This window comes from Rhipicephalus microplus, chromosome 5 (genome assembly GCF_043290135.1).
Source record: "Rhipicephalus microplus isolate Deutch F79 chromosome 5, USDA_Rmic, whole genome shotgun sequence".
NCBI classification, from domain to species: Eukaryota; Metazoa; Arthropoda; class Arachnida; order Ixodida; family Ixodidae; genus Rhipicephalus; species Rhipicephalus microplus.
The window spans coordinates 160,330,368-160,349,972 of NC_134704.1; the positions used below are offsets into that span (position 1 = coordinate 160,330,368).

The 19,605-nt window shown below is 44.7% G+C and overlaps 1 protein-coding gene and 1 long non-coding RNA gene across 5 annotated transcripts in view; one reads left to right on the top strand and one right to left on the bottom strand.

Moving 5' to 3' along the window:
• The window catches only part of LOC142817997 (uncharacterized), an 88,526-nt gene extending 71,555 nt beyond the window's left edge, over positions 1 to 16,971 (bottom strand). The window contains exons 1-4 of one of the 4 annotated variants that reach the window (XM_075896137.1): positions 16,559 to 16,971; positions 16,074 to 16,186; positions 13,756 to 13,838; positions 9,163 to 9,300 (exon numbers count right to left, since the gene is read on the bottom strand). In XM_075896137.1, the coding sequence (XP_075752252.1) occupies positions 9,163 to 9,300; positions 13,756 to 13,801 (184 nt within the window). In that variant the 5' untranslated portion in view covers positions 13,802 to 13,838; positions 16,074 to 16,186; positions 16,559 to 16,971. The other 3 variants (XM_075896138.1, XM_075896139.1, XM_075896140.1) reach the window with 3 other exon arrangements.
• A 33-nt stretch (positions 16,972 to 17,004) lies between these two features.
• Positions 17,005 to 19,463, top strand: LOC142818000 (uncharacterized). The gene is made up of 3 exons (XR_012895473.1): positions 17,005 to 17,221; positions 17,929 to 18,071; positions 18,330 to 19,463. It is a non-coding gene; the product is annotated as an uncharacterized LOC142818000 (long non-coding RNA).
• Positions 19,464 to 19,605: the final 142 nt, after the last annotated feature.

Genomic DNA, 19,605 nt, shown 5'->3' on the forward strand with positions numbered 1-19,605 from the left:
TCGGCTACAGAGGATGATGAACTCACAGGTTTTTTTAGGAGTTGTTGATGCGGCTATTATTTTTTGGCAACAACAAGATGATCGGGAGCTCAGCTCACTCATAGAATTCTTGAACAGACGAGCCGCCTATGCACCTACAGTGTTTTCGAAGAACTTATCGTGAGTCTGTTTACGGGATGGAATTTTGTACAAAAAGAATTTCTCATCAACAGGTAGAAGCTATGTGCTGGTAGTTCCTGAAGCTCTCCTTAGGGAAATTTTACAAACTTGCCTTGACGAAGCCACTGCGGGCCACCTCGGTTTCACAAGAACACTGACACGTGTCAAAAAAATATTATTGGCCAAGAATTGCGGCAGAGGTTAAAAATTACGTCCGAACATGCATTGACTGTCAGCGGCGCCAGATACCACCTTTCAAACCCACTGGGCTATTACATCCCGTGCCCGTGCCAGAAACTCCGTTTTCTCAAATCGGAAAGGATCTGCTGGGCCCATTCCCAGCATCATACAGCGGCCACAATTGGGTTATAGTGGCGACGGACTACCTCACCCGATACGTAGAGACCAAGGCAATTGCGAGTGGCACTGCAGCGGAAGCGGCCCAGTTCTTCAGTGGGAACATTGTCCTGAGACATGGTGCTCCAGCTGTCACCATAACAGACAAACGTACCGCGTTTACAGTCGAGCTTTTGCGCACTGTGCTAACGCTCAGTGGTACAGCGCATAGGAAGACGACAGCTTACCACCTACAAACGAGTGGGCTTACAGAACGACTTAACAAGACAATCGCTGACATGCTTTGCATGTACGTCGACGTGGAACACAATAATTGGGACCGAATATTGCCGTACATCACATTCGCGTATAATACGGCACGCCAGGAAACAACGAAAATGATACCGTTCGCACTAATTCATAGCAGAGAAGTTACTACAATGCTTGACGCCATGCTGCCTTACGACTGCAATGATTCAGAGACGGACGCCGCAGACTTCACTGAGCGCGCCGAGGAAGCAAGGCTGCTTCCCCGCGTCACAATAATCAACCAGCAGCAACTTGTCTCCCAACTGTACAAGCTTCGCCATCGATTCGTCGCTTATCAACCAGGAGATAGAGTCTGGGTTTGGTTTCCTGTACGACGGCGAGGCCTCTCGGAAGAACTCCTACGCCGATACTTTGGACCCAACGAGGTTTTGCGCCGTCTTGGCGACGTGATGTACGAAGTCGTGCCCGACGCCTCTTCCTGTTCGAAACGCCGCCAGCATCTGCCTGAGACAGTGTACGTGTTACGTATGAAACTTTACCACTCAGAGTGATGTAAGCACCCGCTGGCCGTATCTCTACTTGGTGAGCATCGGGACGACGCTCACTCTGGCGGGAGGGTAATGCCACGTGCATAGCTGCGTCTAACTGCGAGATAGCGATGACAATGAAGATCGCGGATTTGCTCGAGGAGCGCAGCGCAGGCGAGTACAGAAGACGACAATCTTAGCGGCCTTCTTTTGAGAGCATTTCTACGAGTCCCACTGTCCGTGTTTTTAAATAAACCCCCTGTCATTTAAAACTCGCGACAATGTGCCCGTGATCAGTTTATTGCGGGTACCTCGTGCCGTGTACCACGACGTGTTGTAGACGCCGTGGGCTTAATTTGCTCAACATCACTGCAGCTGCTTGAACTATCGGCCTTGCTTTGTTTGGCTATCGAAGTATTCAGCAGCGCTGCCCTGGTGAGGTCCCCCCCCCCCAACCACATCCTACAGGGAATCTCATGCACAAAGCACAAACCTCTCCTTTAAGGAATGGTGTGTCCAAAAACCACAGCTTCCGGGAGCTGGCGCACCATGCGATCCTGTAACAGGACCGGTCTATAGATGCCGGTTAACCTTTCTTCTGGCACTATTGCCTGCCGTACGCCGACTGTGTCGCAGTCAGTATCGCGCAGCATGTTTACCAGCCGATTGTCTAAAAATCCATCCCACCCCTGGTATATTTTGGATTCCTTGCGATGTAACGCCGCTGCTGACTGTGGTGTTGACGACGGGAATCTTCTCTTTATCTTTGAGAACAAAGAATTTTCCATCCCCTGGTGATCCTTCCAGTGTGCGGTCTACTGCAACCATGCAAGACGCTTCACTTTCGACCTGTCCTCGGGTGACGAACTTCTCGCTGTTCCGACCCATTTTCTCCCCTGCTACACTTTAATCTCCTTAAACCCCTTTAGTTCGCGTCCAACACTCGGCTGCCGTATGCCCCTTCTTGTCACATAGAAAACAGTGATTGTCTCCCCGAGGTTTCGTTTTCGTCTCATGCTTTCTCAAACTGGAGCCTTGGGCAGACTGTTTTCTCTACCAAAGTTCAGCAATGACTAACCTCGACGAAATTGTCGGCTGCTCGAGAGAGTTCCTGAATGCTTCAGCAGTTTCTTTTCTTCAAGAAAACTTTTAAAGGGGCCAGGGGGGGGGGGGGATGATATCTCTTGATAAATTGCCCAGAATGCATTAGCTCTCCGAGGCCCGAAGGGTTTTATCGACCTCCGCGAGCTCCAACCAATAATCGAAGTACCCCATCAGCCTCGATGCGTAGTGCTTGGCGGTTTCTCTATCTTCGTGTCTCGCATTGAGGAATTTATCTCAGTACGCGTCCACTGTGTTCAGAAACCATAGCAGGGGTGCCAGCTTGAACGTGTCGTGATTTAAGGCAGCAGTCGGGTCCATGCGTCCGATAACAGAGCTTCCCCCGCCATGCCTAGACTTAGCGAAAGCGCCCACTTCTCTCGGGGCCATTCTTGGCTAAAGGCTACACGTTCAAAGCATATCAGATATGCATCTAGGTTGTCTCTTCCATCATTGAACGGTAGTATAAGCTTGTGGGGACTGCACACGTTTGACGCGACGGGCGCATTCCTGCTCACAGCATTTACGTCATAGGCTGTCTGCGGACTAGCGGCCCTTTCTTGAAGGCGAAGTTTCACCTCAAGAACCTTCATCTCTTGTTCTAGTAGCTTTTGTTGCTGCTCCGCTTTCTCACGAGCTGCCTCACGTTCCTATTCGAGTAACTGCTGTTTCAATGCCATTTTGTTCTTCAGAGCATTTCACTCTTCGGCATGTTCGTCACGTAATCGTATACGCTCCTGCTCCACCTATCTCCTCAATTCCTCATGCATCAGTCTCAGATCTTTTCCAATGCTTACAACGTTGTCGTTATCCATGCCTTACCTCTATGCTTGAACTTTGGCTACCGTTGTTTTTGGCCAATCCTGGCAAGGTTTGCCAAATGTGACAGGTTCGTGTGGACCCAGGTGCTCAAACGACAAGCGATGCGACGTAAACAACGACAGAACGTTTATGCGACATGGACGCACAAACAAAAAGGGTTTACAATACCATAAATTATCTTAAAATCCTTTGCAGCGCTATTGTCCCCGCACTTCCTTAGCTACAGTACACTGTTCCCACTACACTGACACAGCGCAGCTATTTAGCACACCACTGCACGTGGGCCGCTCACACGTCGCTGTCGATGAGATGGCCCAACGTGTCGCCGCGTCACCTTGAGGTTGTGGTACTGCTATCACGACAGTCACTGGGACGACCGCTTCACTGTAGTGTAGCTGGCCAGATGCGTGCTTGGCCACACCTGGAAACACTGGTAGGCCAGTCCCGCAGGCCTTTACCTTGCCTGGCTCGGTGACCCCAGAGTTGCCAACGTGCTTGCGGGTCTCGGTGGTGACGCTTGCACCGTCGTCGCCCAGCATTGCTCTTTGTCACAGTTCGCCTTGAGTCCACCCGTGAGAGGTTCAGTGCAGCAAAGGACCGATAGCCGTCACAACCCTTGTTCTCTCCTGCTGTCTCACTGCCTCGACGTGCCTGGCTTCTCGAGCGTTTCAACCTCCTTCGTATTCTTCCCGCTCCCTCACGAGTGACGCCGCCATGCACCACACTCATTTTTGTCCTCTTCTCTAGTCCTCCAAAAGCTCGGTTTCGAAATTTTCTCCCACTCATCACCTACTCTCATTCTGTTGCTTTCTAAGCCATATTGCTCACCGACGGCATGCCTTGAGCGTAAACTTGGCAGGTTTATGTGAACCACAAGTTGAAATTTATCTTTGTTTCAGAGCAGCAGCCACTCAAGGCAATCATGATCTGAGAGTTCAAGCATGCCGAACTCCTACGAAACAGACTTTTAATCCCTAGTATTAACCATATATTAATCGGACGTTACAGAACTGCTGTGTGCTTCCCTGAGGCCAACAGAACAGAAAGACTGCATCCTAAATAGAAAGAACGTGAAATAACCAAAATTGTCGTTTTTACCACCGTTTCAGTTTAAAAATAAGTAATGCTTTTAATCAGGCTGCGTAATATCAGATTTCCGTAGCATCACAAAATTTCCTAGATTTAACAAACCGATGCAAAATCCCTAAAGGAGGTCCAAAATTCATAGATCTAAGGATAAATCCCTAAGGTTGGCGTCACTGGAGGAGCTGGAGATAGAGAAGGCAGAAGCATGCAGCGGAGGCACTGGCGGTGCACCGTACCAGCGGCTACACGCGGCCACACATCGCCGGGGGAAAAGGAAAACCCGCCACAACGATGCTCAACAGCAAACGCGCGGATTAGGGTGGCGCTTTCAATTCGGAAGGCAATCGAAATGCTCTTCGCGACACTTTTGTGACTCCCTTCTGAATATGGCAACTCTCTTTTTCTGCTTCTACCTACCAAAATGGGTCAAGTGAGTACCTCTTGCGAATTAGCATGTCAGAATCCTCTTCAGATTTTTTTTTTGTGACCCGGTATAAATTAGTGCGCCCTTTTATGGCGGCAGCCTTACAATGAGGTCCGTTCATTTTCGAATGCCAAGCCAAAATTCTCCGAAGTGTGTCAACACTTTTACACTTCATAACGACCCCTGATTTATGTAAGACTGGGTCATACTAATAGAAAAAGTAATGAGATGTTCTTCCCACGCATGATTAGTCTCGGCATCGCGCACGTCCTTCCACTCCCGGAAGCCGCCCTAAACGGAGAACCAGATTGCGCACCTCACGCAGTGACCAATCTACCACGTTATTTATGACCTGCCTTCGTGAACCTATTTAATGCAGAGGAACGTTTACAAAAAGAATGCCGTTCCGTCTGCCATTCCTATAAGTAAACGGGCTTCGGTTACAGTTTCACCAATCCTAAATGCAACGGTGGCGTTCTTTCGTTCCTCCGAAAAGGAACTAGTTCCCGGAACTCCGTTCCGTAAACACTACTGGGGAAGTACATGGCCCACATCTTTCAGGGAGTCACCTTCAAAAGAAACAGTTGCGTTTACTATGGTGCTATATAAATAGGTTCCTGAAGCGCATAAGTTTCCCTGCACAGAGCAATATCGACTACTTCGTAAGTTGAGTTAGTACTGCACTAGTATTTTGGAGCATGTAGAATAGTCAAGTATCATTTTAGAAAATGTCGTCAGTGACGTATTGAATGACCGCAAGCACGCCCTTCTGGTGTCATTTAATGCAATTCGTTAATAAAGCATTGGGCAAGCCAAATGTACCCAGCAGGGCCAACATTTTTTTTTGAAGCCATGCGTGGCACCACGCCATGCCTCTAGTCTTGTATACCCGCGTAGGTCAATGAAATCCCTCGTGCTCTTATTGTGACATCGCTTCGCACTACATGACTTCGAAGTCGGCAGCTCTCATGGAACACAGTGGCCTCTTATTTTATTATGCAAACGACATCAAATGGCAGCAAAACACGTGAAATGGTAGAATAGAGTGTCTTAAGTAGCTGAAAGCGTTGAACTGCTACATCTTGCAAGTGTCATAAAAGAGCACCAAACGACCTGAAATGGCGAAATGGCGCAGTTTGCAGAGCCAGAAGTGCGAAACTAAAACATCATGCAAAAATTCATTTGGACATAAAAAAAAACAACCCTGAAACCTACACGCCCAGCTAATTGGTGCGGGACCTTGACGTTTTCTCGCCACCTGCCTTTCCTTCTTACGCAATTTGTCACATAATTAACAGGCATCTGCTCCAGCAAAAAAAATTGAAACAAACAGGTTTTCGATATTTGTTTTAAATTACATTTTTTTACGTAGTACTTTTGAGGCTGAAAATTAGTGTTATAGCGAGGGCAACCAGATATCATTTCTCACTTCATCATGCGGAGAAAAAAGCCGGTTGTTGGTACGTATGTAAGGGTGGGGAAGGTTTAGTATTCGTAGGCTCGTTATATACAGGTAATATAGACTATCGCACCGTCAAGCGGAATTCGTGAGCATGCTGTCAAAAATGGTCATTATAGGCAGATGCTTCCTTGTTCGGCTGTGCTAGCCTCATTGTTAGCGCGTTAGCTAGAAACGAACACTGCCACTTTGCACGTCTTTAGCGTCAGTGAACAAACTGTGCCCTTCATGATGCGATAAATCTTATTCGTTCTAGCAAAACGCGAGGTTATCATGAAAATACGTTGCAACACACGCTTTTCATGATAGCCCGTAGAGTACACATATCGGCTTCGCGAGGTTCTCTGTAACCACGTAGGTTAGTTATACGTTATCGCCTCGCCTTTACAGATGTAAATAAACCTATTTTACTACCTTGTAGCAGTGCATAAATTCTATAAACTTGTTAGCAGAAACTCGCATGGGCTCACTATTTGTTCTTCTCTAACTGAGCAATCTCAAATGGCCAGTACTACAACACTTGTTTTTGTACAGTTGATAGATGGCAGCCTATACTGCAAGCGATTTGCTTGTTGACAGGTTTCAGAGCAAAATTGGCGAAATGTTCTTCGCGCCCAGATAAACGTGATGACGCAGTGTTAGCATCGTCGATGTCGTTCGGCGGAGGGAATTCCTCGGGTTGCTTTAAGCACTGAATTTGAAAGAAATCATCTTGACAACGAAGATTTTTTGCTGAACGTATAAGGCTGTGAACGCACCTAGAGTGATAATCGACGAGCAGCTGATAAGTGACGAGAAGCGAGTGTGCACTTCACGTACTCTCACGCGTCTATGATTTGCACGCTCGTAAGTCACTTTGATTGAAACTAATGTATCATATTTTTCAAAGCGAAGTCAAAATAACAGCGTAGTGTGTGTGCGTGTGCGTGTGCGCGCGTGTGTGTGTGTGTGTGTGTGTGTGTGTGTGTGTGTGTGTGTGTGTGTGTGTGTGTGTGTGTGTGTGTGTGTGTGTGTGTGTGTGTGTGTGTGTGTGTGTGTGTGTGTGTGTGTTTGTGAATTGCGCGCAGTGCAATAACTGTAGATATTATGAAGCGCCGCATGAGCCAACACGCTCGAGCTCGTCCCGAGAAGTGAAATGGTTAGAGCGATGAAACGTGCAGCTATATACGGCTACAATCTGCGCCTATCTGCTAACTTCTCCTGTACTACCGGTAACATCTGAACAGCGTTGTTCTTCGACGAATTTTCGCTATTTTGAAGTTGAGAAAAGCGCACGTGGGTATTCTATCCGATATTCACATTTCTATTTCACTGATTGAACCTGCAATGTTCAATTGCAGTGAATGGCGCATGGCTGGAGTCTCCGCATTGGCTGTGACACAAGCGCTACTTAATTGGATGGTAAATTCTTGTGTTTCGCTAAAGAAGCAACTGCATGTTCCTGACAGTGCAAGTAATGACTACGGCGTAATATGTCTGCTGAACATCACTACGTTAAACATGCGGTCCCGTGCCGCAGCGATGGCGCTACTCACTAGCAGCCTACTACTGCGCCTCGTTCGTCAGGCCGGTAAGGTACACACGATCGCGAAGTGCCATTCAGTTCATCGGTCAAATCTAGTTCAAGCTGTTTTCTGTAGCACGCACAGCATTTCGATAAGCATCGTTCATGCTACGCAACGGAGCTGAAAGATAACATTTCCCACCGCGGCAATTAATCGGGTGGCGAACTCCCATGGTTTCGGAAATCATCTTGGCATAATGTACAGGGCTCAAGTCACGTGTATATATAATGACGGAGCACCGTGCGCGAAACAGCACGAGCAACATATGAGCCGCAAATACGCCACATCTGAGCATGCGTGGCACCAGTGATGTGCGTGCCTTGCATTACTAATTCATGTTTATCACAATCGCAGCTGCAACAACCGCTGTTATCGTCGAAAGCACTCTGAACAATTTAGCGAAAAAACAAAAAGTAAGAAAAAAAGACGAAGTAAAACTGTCGTGTTATGATATTACGAAGCGAGAATATAAAAGCCGCCTATCCGTGCAATCGCTGGTTTCCTCTTTTTTATTTATTATGGTTTTATAACGTTGACAGCACTTTGACGTGGCCAAAGAAGTCACCGTGGCCGCGGAGATAAATAAGGGCGGGAACTGCAGGACACGCACAACATTGCAGCCGCTGACGTATTTGCGACGGCAGATGCCGCTCGTGCTGTTCCGCGCCCGATGCTCCATCGTTATAGACATGAGTGCTGAGCACTCTACATTTCAGTGTAGCTCATGAACATCTGGTGAAAGTGGCAGGGACCATACGTCCACACATCTTACCTATACATATACTACCAAGCGGTTTGAACCTTCTAAGGGTGCCTTCTTGGATCGTACAGTGCCCCACCTGTATTTCGTGGGCATTGCGTAAGCTTTCGAGGCAAGTTGCAAGCTAAAGACAATGTGTGCCAGCGCTGGTGAAATTCGCATAGCGCATAGTGCGGCCTCTTTCGGTAGTCGCAACTGCAAAACAAATCTTTCCTTCGCCAAATCCCTCCTTATAAAGTGCATGGCAATTGTTTTCTGACATGTACAGACGGAATCAGAGGTAGGCATGTTTTGGAAAGCTAGCCTAACTGCTTTCCCATGAGAAAAAGTTGGTCAGAAATCTTTTTCATGAGTTCATAGCCCATAACGAGATATCACTGGAAATGTGTGTCTAATATGGGCTTTTGTTGCTGGTGATATGAACATATATACGGTTTGAATGGTTATTATACACTCAAATGACGGAAAATTGAACAGTGGTAATATTTTTCATGCATGGTTTCTATATCTTACATTAGGCAAGATACCGCCTTGGTGTTACTTAGTATTTCTGGTTCCTATATACTGCACTTATGTAAGTTGAACGCACTTGATTAGGCACTTGCCACATCTCGATGAGTTTTTTTTTTTTTTTGTCGCTTTGTCCAACTCACCTGGATACCTCGACTTCGACATATCAGGAACCGGATGGTACCGGTGGGCGTAGTCGGTGGTGCTGTTATTAGCACTGCTTTCGTGGACCGCTGAGGCAGGAGGTGTAGTTCCTACGAACATTCCTGCTGTAACTGGGACTTTTGAAGAAACAACATTGTAGTCATTCAATAAAAAGGTGCACAATAATTTGAGCACATTAACATAGAGTCGCCGCAGTTGCACAAGAGACAAAACTTTTCAGGCACTTTTTTTCATAGGTGCGTGGCGGACAGCCCGTCTCATAAAACTATCAAGCTTCGAACGATTACTCACCGCACACAGCTAAACAGAAAATCTGGGCGCATAGTCGACACAAGACTACTCGCTGAAAATTATGCCAAAATGGTTCTACTTGCAAGAATCAAGTGTAACCTATGGCATATTACTGTATAAATACCATAAACATATCAAATGTAATATGTCATATTACTTTATAATTTTCCTAAGGTGTTTCACAATGTAGCAGAGCGGGAAAACAGATGAAAATAAAAGAGACTCATTTTGCACTCGCGTCACATTGTCAGAGGTGTGATTGTTCACGCATTCTGCTAGAAGATTCTGAGTATCAGCTCGCACTGCATATAACACGAGGGTACTCGTTGACTTCGAGAGTGTGTACCTAGGGGTTTCAGTACGTGCGAGTGCTCATCAAAACGCGAGAAAAGAATGGTGAAGAAGTGGACATTGTGGTGGGCTGTCTTGGAGAAAAATGAGTTTCACCACAGCAGCATTGCAATTTTGTGATATCTACAAAGTGGTATGGCATATCAAACTTCCTGGCCGCGTGCTTTTTTGGCATCCGACCTGACGCAGCTCAACAAAACGCTGACGTAAGGAAACAGTGCTGCTGCAATGGTCAAGCGCTCACTGTGCTGTCTATCGTTTCAAAGTGAACAGAGTGCAGTCAACACAAAACGTGAAATCGAAAGCGCCGTCGGCTGACCCCTGTCAACACAAAGTCATGGCGCATGCAACTGCATCCACGTTTAAATGTACAGCGGTTCCCGTTGGAGTGCCGCTCCGGCACCCGTCAGTTGCCTGTCGAGCGCCCCGGCAAGGTTTCCTTTTAAAGACGATAGTCTCTCGGACGAAAAATTTTTGGTCTGTCTGTCTGTAGATTTGTCTGTTTGCTTGCCCTAACGTGACCTCAAACGGCACCAAACGGACAACCCTATTCGCAGCGCCCACCGATATTGCTCAAGGTTTAGCATTCATAGTTGTGCGATTGTCAATTAAGAAAGCTATTATTGCGCATATCTGAGGCACCATAACAACACTTCAAAGTTTTGTATGTCTGCCTTTATAGTGGAGGAGACACACGCAAGTAACTCTACTGAATGTAGCGTTTATCGCGCTGCACTGAGAGTGCAACGCGTTGCTCAGAAACGTGTTTCCAACACTTTGCTACGACGTCATGGTGGTGGCACCTGCCCGTCACTTTGCGTTCTACACCTTCTCACCTCCGAGACTGGCGCGCATCTTTCTCCGCGGGCTGCACGCCTTCGTTTTCGAAGATAACTGCCAGATGGCGCTTTTGTCTAACGTGCCTAGACGCGCTAGTTCGCCTCCACTACACGCTCGGGCACTCTAACGCAGCGCCTCCAAAATACCATTCACTGATTTTCTCGTGCATAACATCAAATAAACGTTTTGTTCACTCTCTCCAGACGCAAGACGTTTCGACTACATTTTTGGTGTAACATGCAGATTTGGAACCGATTTTTTTGCTTGAGCCGCAAGCATCGCTAGCTCTTGCACGCTTTTACTCGCACACAAAACACAGAAGGGGGGGGGGCGACGTTATCGTTTTCACACTTTTTACGAATAGGCACAGCTACGCCAGCACGGACGCAAAAATGCGTCTCAAGCTTTCCTTCAAGTGGCATTGCAATCAAAAGGCATGGGGGCCCTTGCTCAATAAGGACGCAGGTATAAGAGAGGAACATCGCTTGCGGGTAGCAGCACGCGTGAGGCCACTGAGGGCAGCGGGGCACCTCATTTGTTCATATGTCACTGAGGTACTGCATACTGAACTTCTTGCAATTATCACTATCGTAAAACAACCTTACCGCTGTGAAGGGCACCGTGTGTAAAATCGCCAGACACACTGCCTAATAGGACAAATGGGAAAAACAAACGAAAAATAATTAGGAACGAATTCAAAACTGCTTCACTTCCATGAGGCCAAGAGCTCTGTGTACGATAGCCGCACCAACCTTCCTTGATTCGGCTATGTTCTTGAGACAATGGCACAAAATCCAGCTGTGGTATCTACTAAGAAACCACAAATAAATATTCGTAAAAGAGTTAAAGTCAGGTTTGTTCAATAGAGAAACAAAGTGGGAAAACTATCTTCTTCTTACTCATAAAGGCACCACCTTGCGATCAAACCACCGGTTATATCTAATCAAACGGCCGGGACAAGCACTTTAGGAGAGCACTTCACCAGTTCAGCAGAAGCACCCAGATGCATTTTAAGGCGGAAGCCTTTAATGTCTCATACTCACGGTGTCCATCTGCCATTCGTCCATGCCCTGAAACAGTACCAGCAGTGGCCTCTCCCCCTTATACTCACTCAGCAATGACGTGATTCCCGAGAGGGTGTAAAACCATAAATAAAGAACGAAGACATCACATAGTGAGTCGATTGGCAACAGGCTTTCGCTGAACGCACTTGGGAATTTACTAAATGTACTCCAATTATAAGAGTTTTGTAGACGATTGGGTTCCCCGCCGCGCTGGTCTAGTGGCTAAGGTACTCGGCTGCTGACCCGCAGGTCGCGAGTTTGAATTCCGGCAGCGGCGGCTGCATTTCCGATGGAGGCGGAAATGTTGCAGGCCTGTGTGCTCAGATTTGGGCGCACGTTGAAAACCCCAGGTGATCGAAGTTTCCGGAGCCCTCCACTACGGCGTCTCTCATAATCATATGGTGGTTTTGGGACGTTATACCCCACATATCAATCAATCAGGATTGGGTTCCGTTCCTGTAAAACTCACTTCGCAGCACACACTGACCATTTCTCGTAAATTTTCGTGTCCTCCCTTATGCTGTAGAAATGATCGAGTACTGATAGTAGTCGTAATTAAAATCTCCCCACTTTTCAAGGGTTGTCAGATACTAACGCAAATGTGCCTACGCACCATTCATGACAATTACATAGGCTTGAAAAAGAACCGCGATATTTCGTAGAGGTCTCTGCTTTGATAAACTTGCGTGTAGAAATAGTTCACAAATTTACAAAAAGAATTGATTACTGAGAGCTAAAGACCCAAGAACAAAAAACTACAACAAAAAAGTTTGTCGATAAATGGAGCGATAGTTTTTTTTTATCTGAACGAGGAAAAAAAGGTGACAAACTCACCTAAAATTTGAAAAAAAAATTCAAAGGTGTTCTCACACTTTACTGACATTGTTTTAAAATCACTTCGAAAGCATTATTTCTCGAGCTTACATAGGCTTAGCTGAGACAGAATGAAATTAACGTTTTGATTATTACTGCGCGTAATGCGGGACGCATTTTTCGCTGCAGAAGGAAGAATCGAATGCGTCCCGCTGACGAAAATCGGATTGTTAAAAAAAACAGCAATCCTTTTTTTGCGTTTCCTACATAGCATATGGGAGCGCGCATAAAAATGACGAAATAGGCGCTCAAATATTGACAGAGATGTATCGCGTTTCACTTTTTATTTCTTTCAATGAAGGCTTTCGAATGTCTAAACACGGCGTATGGCTACGACGGAAATTTAACAGCTGCAACATTCCCTCATCACCTTTATAGCTTTTATATTGCTTTAACTTGTCCTTTGTTGAACCGTAAGTAGTGCATCCAGCCTTAATTAGATGAAACGCTGCTTGAACACTGCCCTAGCATAAGCAAGTCACCATGCATTCTGCGCAAGGGTCCTTCATGAAGACCTGTGGCACGTAAACGTGCTCCTTGCATAATTAAAGCCAAATGAAGAAGCCCGAGGGCATTATTCGAGTGGATGTCGAACGCCCCTTTCTTAGGAGTGCAATGTTCTTAGGAATGCAAAAGGTAACAGTTGCATTACATCTTGCCTCTAATGAGACGGAGAAGCTGTTGGGCTACTTCACTTATGCTCCACCAGAAAGGTTACGACACAACCTGAGGCGAAAAAAGATCAGCAGTCAAGAAAATGAAGCTTTTTCCTGTCCTGAACTTTTTTTGACTCATGATTTATTCAAAATAATTTATTCTATAATTAACCACATCGAGACGTTTTCTTCATGCCCTCGCAAGGTACAAGAAAAAAAAAGTTCACTCTCCATGTTTCCCCTACAATTTGAAATATGATCTTGCTATACAGAAGGTATGTGTTATTTGTTTGATAAATTATATTATTACATCTCAATTTGGTCCAAGTTTCCAAGACCATCCTCAAATAACATTGCACAAAGCTTTACCAAGCCACGTTCATTCACATTGGTATTGTTCAGCGATTGAATTGTCAGCTCATGTTTGCCTGTAGAAGACATTAACATGACTGAGAGAAGGTGGTAGCTCATACGGTATCATGAGTGGCACTCTTACCTGCGAAAAAAGCTGAGTAGGCTAAACCACACAATCCAGAAACCATAAGGCAGCCAATGCTGTTGAGCCAGTCTACCACATGCCTGAAAGACAGATAGGCTCCGTCAACTTCCTTGTTCCCTCGTCTCACTTCTCCATACTCGAGTTACAAGGTGAGTTGATTTCGCCACAGGGAGACCAAATATCTTAGGCAACCAGTGCTAAAGCTTTAGTGAAAGAAACGATGAACGCAAATCTAAAGAAGGCTACACCTCTTTTTTTTTTTGTGGCGTTGTATCAAAGACCCTTCATTGTAGAATGATGTCCCTGGGTATCTTCTGGAATTACTCAGCGTGGTGCGTTTATTGGCCTTGGGTGCATTCTTTTGAACTTGGCAAAACAAGTGGAGAGATAAGTTATGTTAGGGGAGCAGCTGTTTTGAAGTCGTAAAAAGAGCCGAGCTAGTCTTATTACTTCTGTCATACAATAGCACGCAAAGTCAGGAACGCAAGCTTTACAGATCATACAATTTTTTAATTGAGGATTGGCATCTGTATCGCTTTATAGATTGTGCTGTCATTACGCTGTTCTAAAAATGAAGTTAATTCGTTGTGCATACACAGTAAGCTTGATTTTCTTTGCTATGCTTTAAGTGTACATCTAGGAAGACACCTGTAAAGTTGATATTTTATGTATTTATAATTATTAGCTGGAAAGAAGCAGCCTTTCCTCTTGAACGTTGAACTTAGCGAGGCATGCAAACTCGTTTACGTTATCATTCCGTAGCCTGAATTGCGTGACATGCGCGTAGCAGTGAACCTCATTTTTACTTCGTGCTATTCAGTGTTTTTAAACGTTGTGGGGCAAAGCTTAGTCACAAGTTCGAACCGATTTCACCAAGACATTAGCCAGAATTACTCTGTGTCAAAACGCGTACCTTTGATGCTTTCCTGTGCAAAACAGAAAAGAAACAATATTTGTGACGGCCAATATAATAAGCTGCGAATACCTCATGGCACTCTTGGCAATATTATGCGTCAACTAAAGACACATTACCTATAGAGACCTGTTTGTCTTCAGCCGTCCTATCACCTGAAAAATATTCTACCCTGAATAATCCTGGATTAATTAAATAAAATTCAAGCAGTTGCTCATTGCTTGGCATCACCTCAGAATGATATTTATTTGGGCAAAAAATGAAGCCTGAACGAGTTAGCATAGAACATTTTGTGTTAATACATACCTGGGAGGATACTCATGCTACTTAATGAAATGAAGACTACAATTTTCACCTGCACTGCTCAAATAATAACACTCGAAAATGGTTCTTCAGTTATATCCAGTTATATTAGTAATATCTGAGGTTTTGCATCCTAACACTGTGATATGAATACGAGAGACGCCGTAGTGGAGGACTCCAGAAAGTACCTTGAAATCAAATGCATTTGTGGAATACGCATCAGGAAAATTAAATGTTTCCGGTGCAGTAGTTAGTGTTCTTGGGTGGGGACACATAAAAAACAAATACAGCACCCAAAATATTTCCATGAAATCCATTTGCCCCGGAATTTTCACTCCTTCGTTCACATGCGACAAAATTAAAATTAAAGGCCACCCAACACTTCTCAGTAGCTATTAGGAACAGACAGTTCAGTCTGATCGCCTCAAGCAGTACTGGTTTATTCATTTTTTGTAACTACGGCATAAATCAATTACACCTGTCTTGATCATGCGTTTTTTGTTTCTCCGTTTTTATCAAATTTTACCTAGCCATATAGCTATTCTACTTGCATCTCCTTTACGTTTAAAAAGCATTTGGCCACTCTCAAAGAAGAAATGAAATTGTATTTAATTTCCGTGCTTTCACGAATCCTAGGAACACCGTAATGTGCAACGCTTCCTGCTTTCACTAAAATGTTTCAAGTTTACACAAGACACAACTATTTCAGTGCTCCGATAATCTTTGACAGACCGCCATGGGGCTACATTTGTGACGATGCTCGGCTGTTGGTCAAATGGACGCTGCTTTGATTGACCACAGCCGTCACATTTTGACTGGAGGTGAAATACTAGAGGCCGGCGTACATAGATTTAGTACCATGTGAAATAGTCCCAGGTGGCCGAAGTTTCTCAAGACCTCTATAACGGCGTGCTTAATAATTATGTCACAACTCTGGCAAGTATAATTTATCAATTTAGTATTTCCGATAATGTCTGGCCCTAAGATCGTCACGACTGCTGATGTAACAGTCTGATTGAACAGTTGGAATGACTAAAACTCGATTAGGCGCTGAAGTATGCAAGAAATATTTCGGGAGAACACCGAAAGGAAAGCTTACCCATTATAACAAATGATGAGGATGATGTGGCTCAAACACAGCGCATACCCACACAGGGGGATCGGTCAATAATTTTCCATGTAAGTTACTTCTTCAGTATTCAATTTCGACACCTAAACAAGAAACGAGGTACGTAAAACAGAAATAGTGCAATAATTGTTTTGCATCCTTTCATATCAGACAGTATGCTCGTTATATTGTACAGAAAAATAGCGTGATTTGAAAAAAAAAACATTTTTATGCTAAATTGTTGCTGCACAAAGAACGCTCACGCAAGCAGATGTTCTTTTTTTTTCTTGGCTTAGAGCGTGTGCCTCACACTTACTGCGAAACACTGACGAATATTCTTAAGTCTGTTCCCACAGGCATTCGTATATGCTCCGACAGTTAAATAGGTGTTGAATTTCCGCGCAAAGTAACGGCATCGTAAAGAAAGCTTCACTCAGTTATACCCGTGCCTCACTGGCAGAGGAAACAGCATTTACCTCCGAATGCCTTCAGATTTATTGCCATTCGCGCGGTGCCACACGGGCGAACGAAATGGCAATCCTCCGAATGCCAATCGCCACCAAATGCCTTCGCCAGAACTCAGTTGACTGAGAAATGCATATTCTTGATGGCACAGCTCGTGAAGTGTGATATACCTTGAAGTATATAAAACAAATCATATTCAGCTAAAAAAGATTTTCCCGTCTTTTATTTGCACTAAACTCTAAAAAAAAAAACGCTTGTAACGTAATACGGTGAAAATAAAATATTCAAACGCAAACTACACTTAGCGGAACTTAAGCAAAAAAGCAAGCAACACTGGTATTTTAATCGCCATCGAGATCACTTTTCTTGCTTTTCTTTGTCTGTTTTCATTCTTTACTTGCCGATCTTCGGCCAACCCGCACGCGTCACTTCGCCTTAATCAAACAAAGAAGAAATAAAGGAAGAGATGGCATGTTCCGATGAGCTTGCGAGCTGGACCCAAGAGGAGACGCTGACTTTGGCCACGCCCTGGGAAGAACACCTCTCAGGCTTTCGTGGACCAAACGGAATGGGAAAATTTACTCTGTCATCACAGAAGCGCTGGCCAGGTAGGGCATCGTGAGGACGCGATCCTAGGTACACACTAAGATCGAAAGTTTGCGAAACAAGTACAGGTGAGCATTTTGAGTTGAATATTCTGCCTGTGTTCTGCCTAAAAGCTTACGCCGTTCATGTGAATGCTGCCACCAACCAAATGTTGTTCGCGGAAAACGGTGCGAAGAAGCTGTGCTCTTACGAGCATTTCGGTGTGATTTGGCGAGATGTTCTGAATAAAAACACTCGCTATGCATATTTCGGGGTTATTTTAAACAAACTTGTACCCGCGTTGACTGTATTGCCTTTCCAGGGCTATATCTTGGATTAAATAGCTCGTCCTCGTGGCCTCTCTTAGGCGCCTTTATTGTGCAAGTTCAGCTGGAGATGAAATTTTGAAGCAATGAAAAAAAACAAAAAATCTCGGAGGACACGGTGTTCCAGAAGCCAACTGTATACCAAACGGGCTTGTCCTCGAGAATTAAAGCCCTCACAGAAGACAGGTCCATTTGTGAAAACATCAACCCTGGAGATACCTTGTGTACCACGGATTTTTTATCTTCATAGTGCGACTACCAAGAATGGGCTCTGTGTAAATTGATACAGTCGTCTTTCCATTGCATACTCTTGTTGAATTTCATTATCACGTTCAGTATGCGCAACAATTCAACCTAACTATGCTGCTGTTCAAAGCCTGGTGCCATAATATGTTGTCGTACACAAGCCCAGAGTATCGTTCGACTTACTTCCTTCACTGCTAGTAAGCTTGCACTTTCGTTTATTACAGATCATTTTAAAAATAAAACTACAGGTACTGGTGTGGTGACGTGGCTATTTTATTGGTGAATACACCGCTTCCTTGGGTCTCTGCCTGGAAATGACGCCACGCCTGCTGTTGAAAGCAACTGCGAAAGCCTCCCCGTTTCACAGGTCGGTATCTACCTAATATGCGCCGAACGGTAACTTTGTGAGCCGCGATAAGTTCGAAAAGCATTGCACAAGCGGACACAATAACACACATAAAGTTACAGTGTTTACATTCTTTATATGCGTAATTGTGTATTTCTGTCTACTGCTTCGTCAGCATGTACATTCCCCTGAGCACTGCTGCAAGTTGCAACGAATGGTGTCTCCAATGTGTGTCCAATTTAGTAACACTACTGTTAAAACGTATGTTACTTTCCACAGATTATACACAGTATGGAAACAGGGGATGAACTGAAAGAGCTTCTTGGCAGTGAGGCCGAAGTGCAGCTGGTGACAGACATTCAAGAATCTTGAAGTGCTACCGCTGCCTCAAGCACTGCCAATTTGGATCGAGCTGCAGCAACAAGACCGGCAGAGACAGCTACACCTGCTGTGCAAAGCCCCTCACAATCCAGTGAATTGGCACCAGTGGAAGCTGGAGAAACTGTGGCGCAGCCAGCTACATAAAAAAAAAGACACGAGCCAGCCATGAGTTGGCTATAATAGAAATGGTGAAAGAACAAAAGATGTTTCGGGGTATGTGGCCGGAATGTAAAGCACGAGAGCTCGAGCTTTAAAATGAGCAGTTGAAGCTTCACAAAGAAGCAGCCAAAAGAGAAGAAAAGCTCATTGATGTTCTTCAGAAGTTTCTCGATTAATGGAGGCATTGAAGAATGATTCATTTATTCAATAAATACTAGCTTGCCTTTGTAATTGTGCCTTAAGGGATACGGTATGAGTATTAGGCAGCACTGATTTCTGTGCAGCCTAATAAAAGCACTCTGCTACTATATTTCAATAATATCCAAGCTTCTGAATCTTAACTTACTCTTTACATGACGTTGAAGGGAAATCAAAAAGAATGATAAAAATTGTTGTGGGCGAACGTGATCTATCGAGCTTACGATATCCAAATAAAACCCGGTGATATAAATTCGCACACAGATTCAGGGCATCGCTTGCATGTTACGATAATCGAGAGTACTCTTACCGCGCTTTTAATGGTGCCCTTACACTTACACTAATGCTGTTACCCTGACATTGGACAGCAAATAATACCGCTTTGCTGACTGCAGTTTAGTCTGCACTTTTCCCATCGAGAAATCAAGATGTCCTGGTGCAGAAACCGAAGGCTTGGCATATTGAAACCAATGCGCTTATGTATTCTTCTGGATAGTGCTCACTGGGCAACACTAAAATGAAATCGTAATGAACAAATTAGTGCGTTTTTATTCTCATAAAGAGCATAAAACATGTTTAATAACTCTGAAAACATCACATGATTGTGCAACTCTTTATGAACTCAACTAGTCAAACTTTTACTTCGTTATAAAAATTATGAGACGGACTAAAAAAGCCACAAAGTGAATTGACAAACTTTTGGCAAGTGAGTCAGAATAAACCTACTAAATAAATATGTGTGCAGCAAGCAACCAAACACTGAGGTCATGCACATGGACGAAATGGGAATCAAATGTGACTAAAAGACAGGAAACAG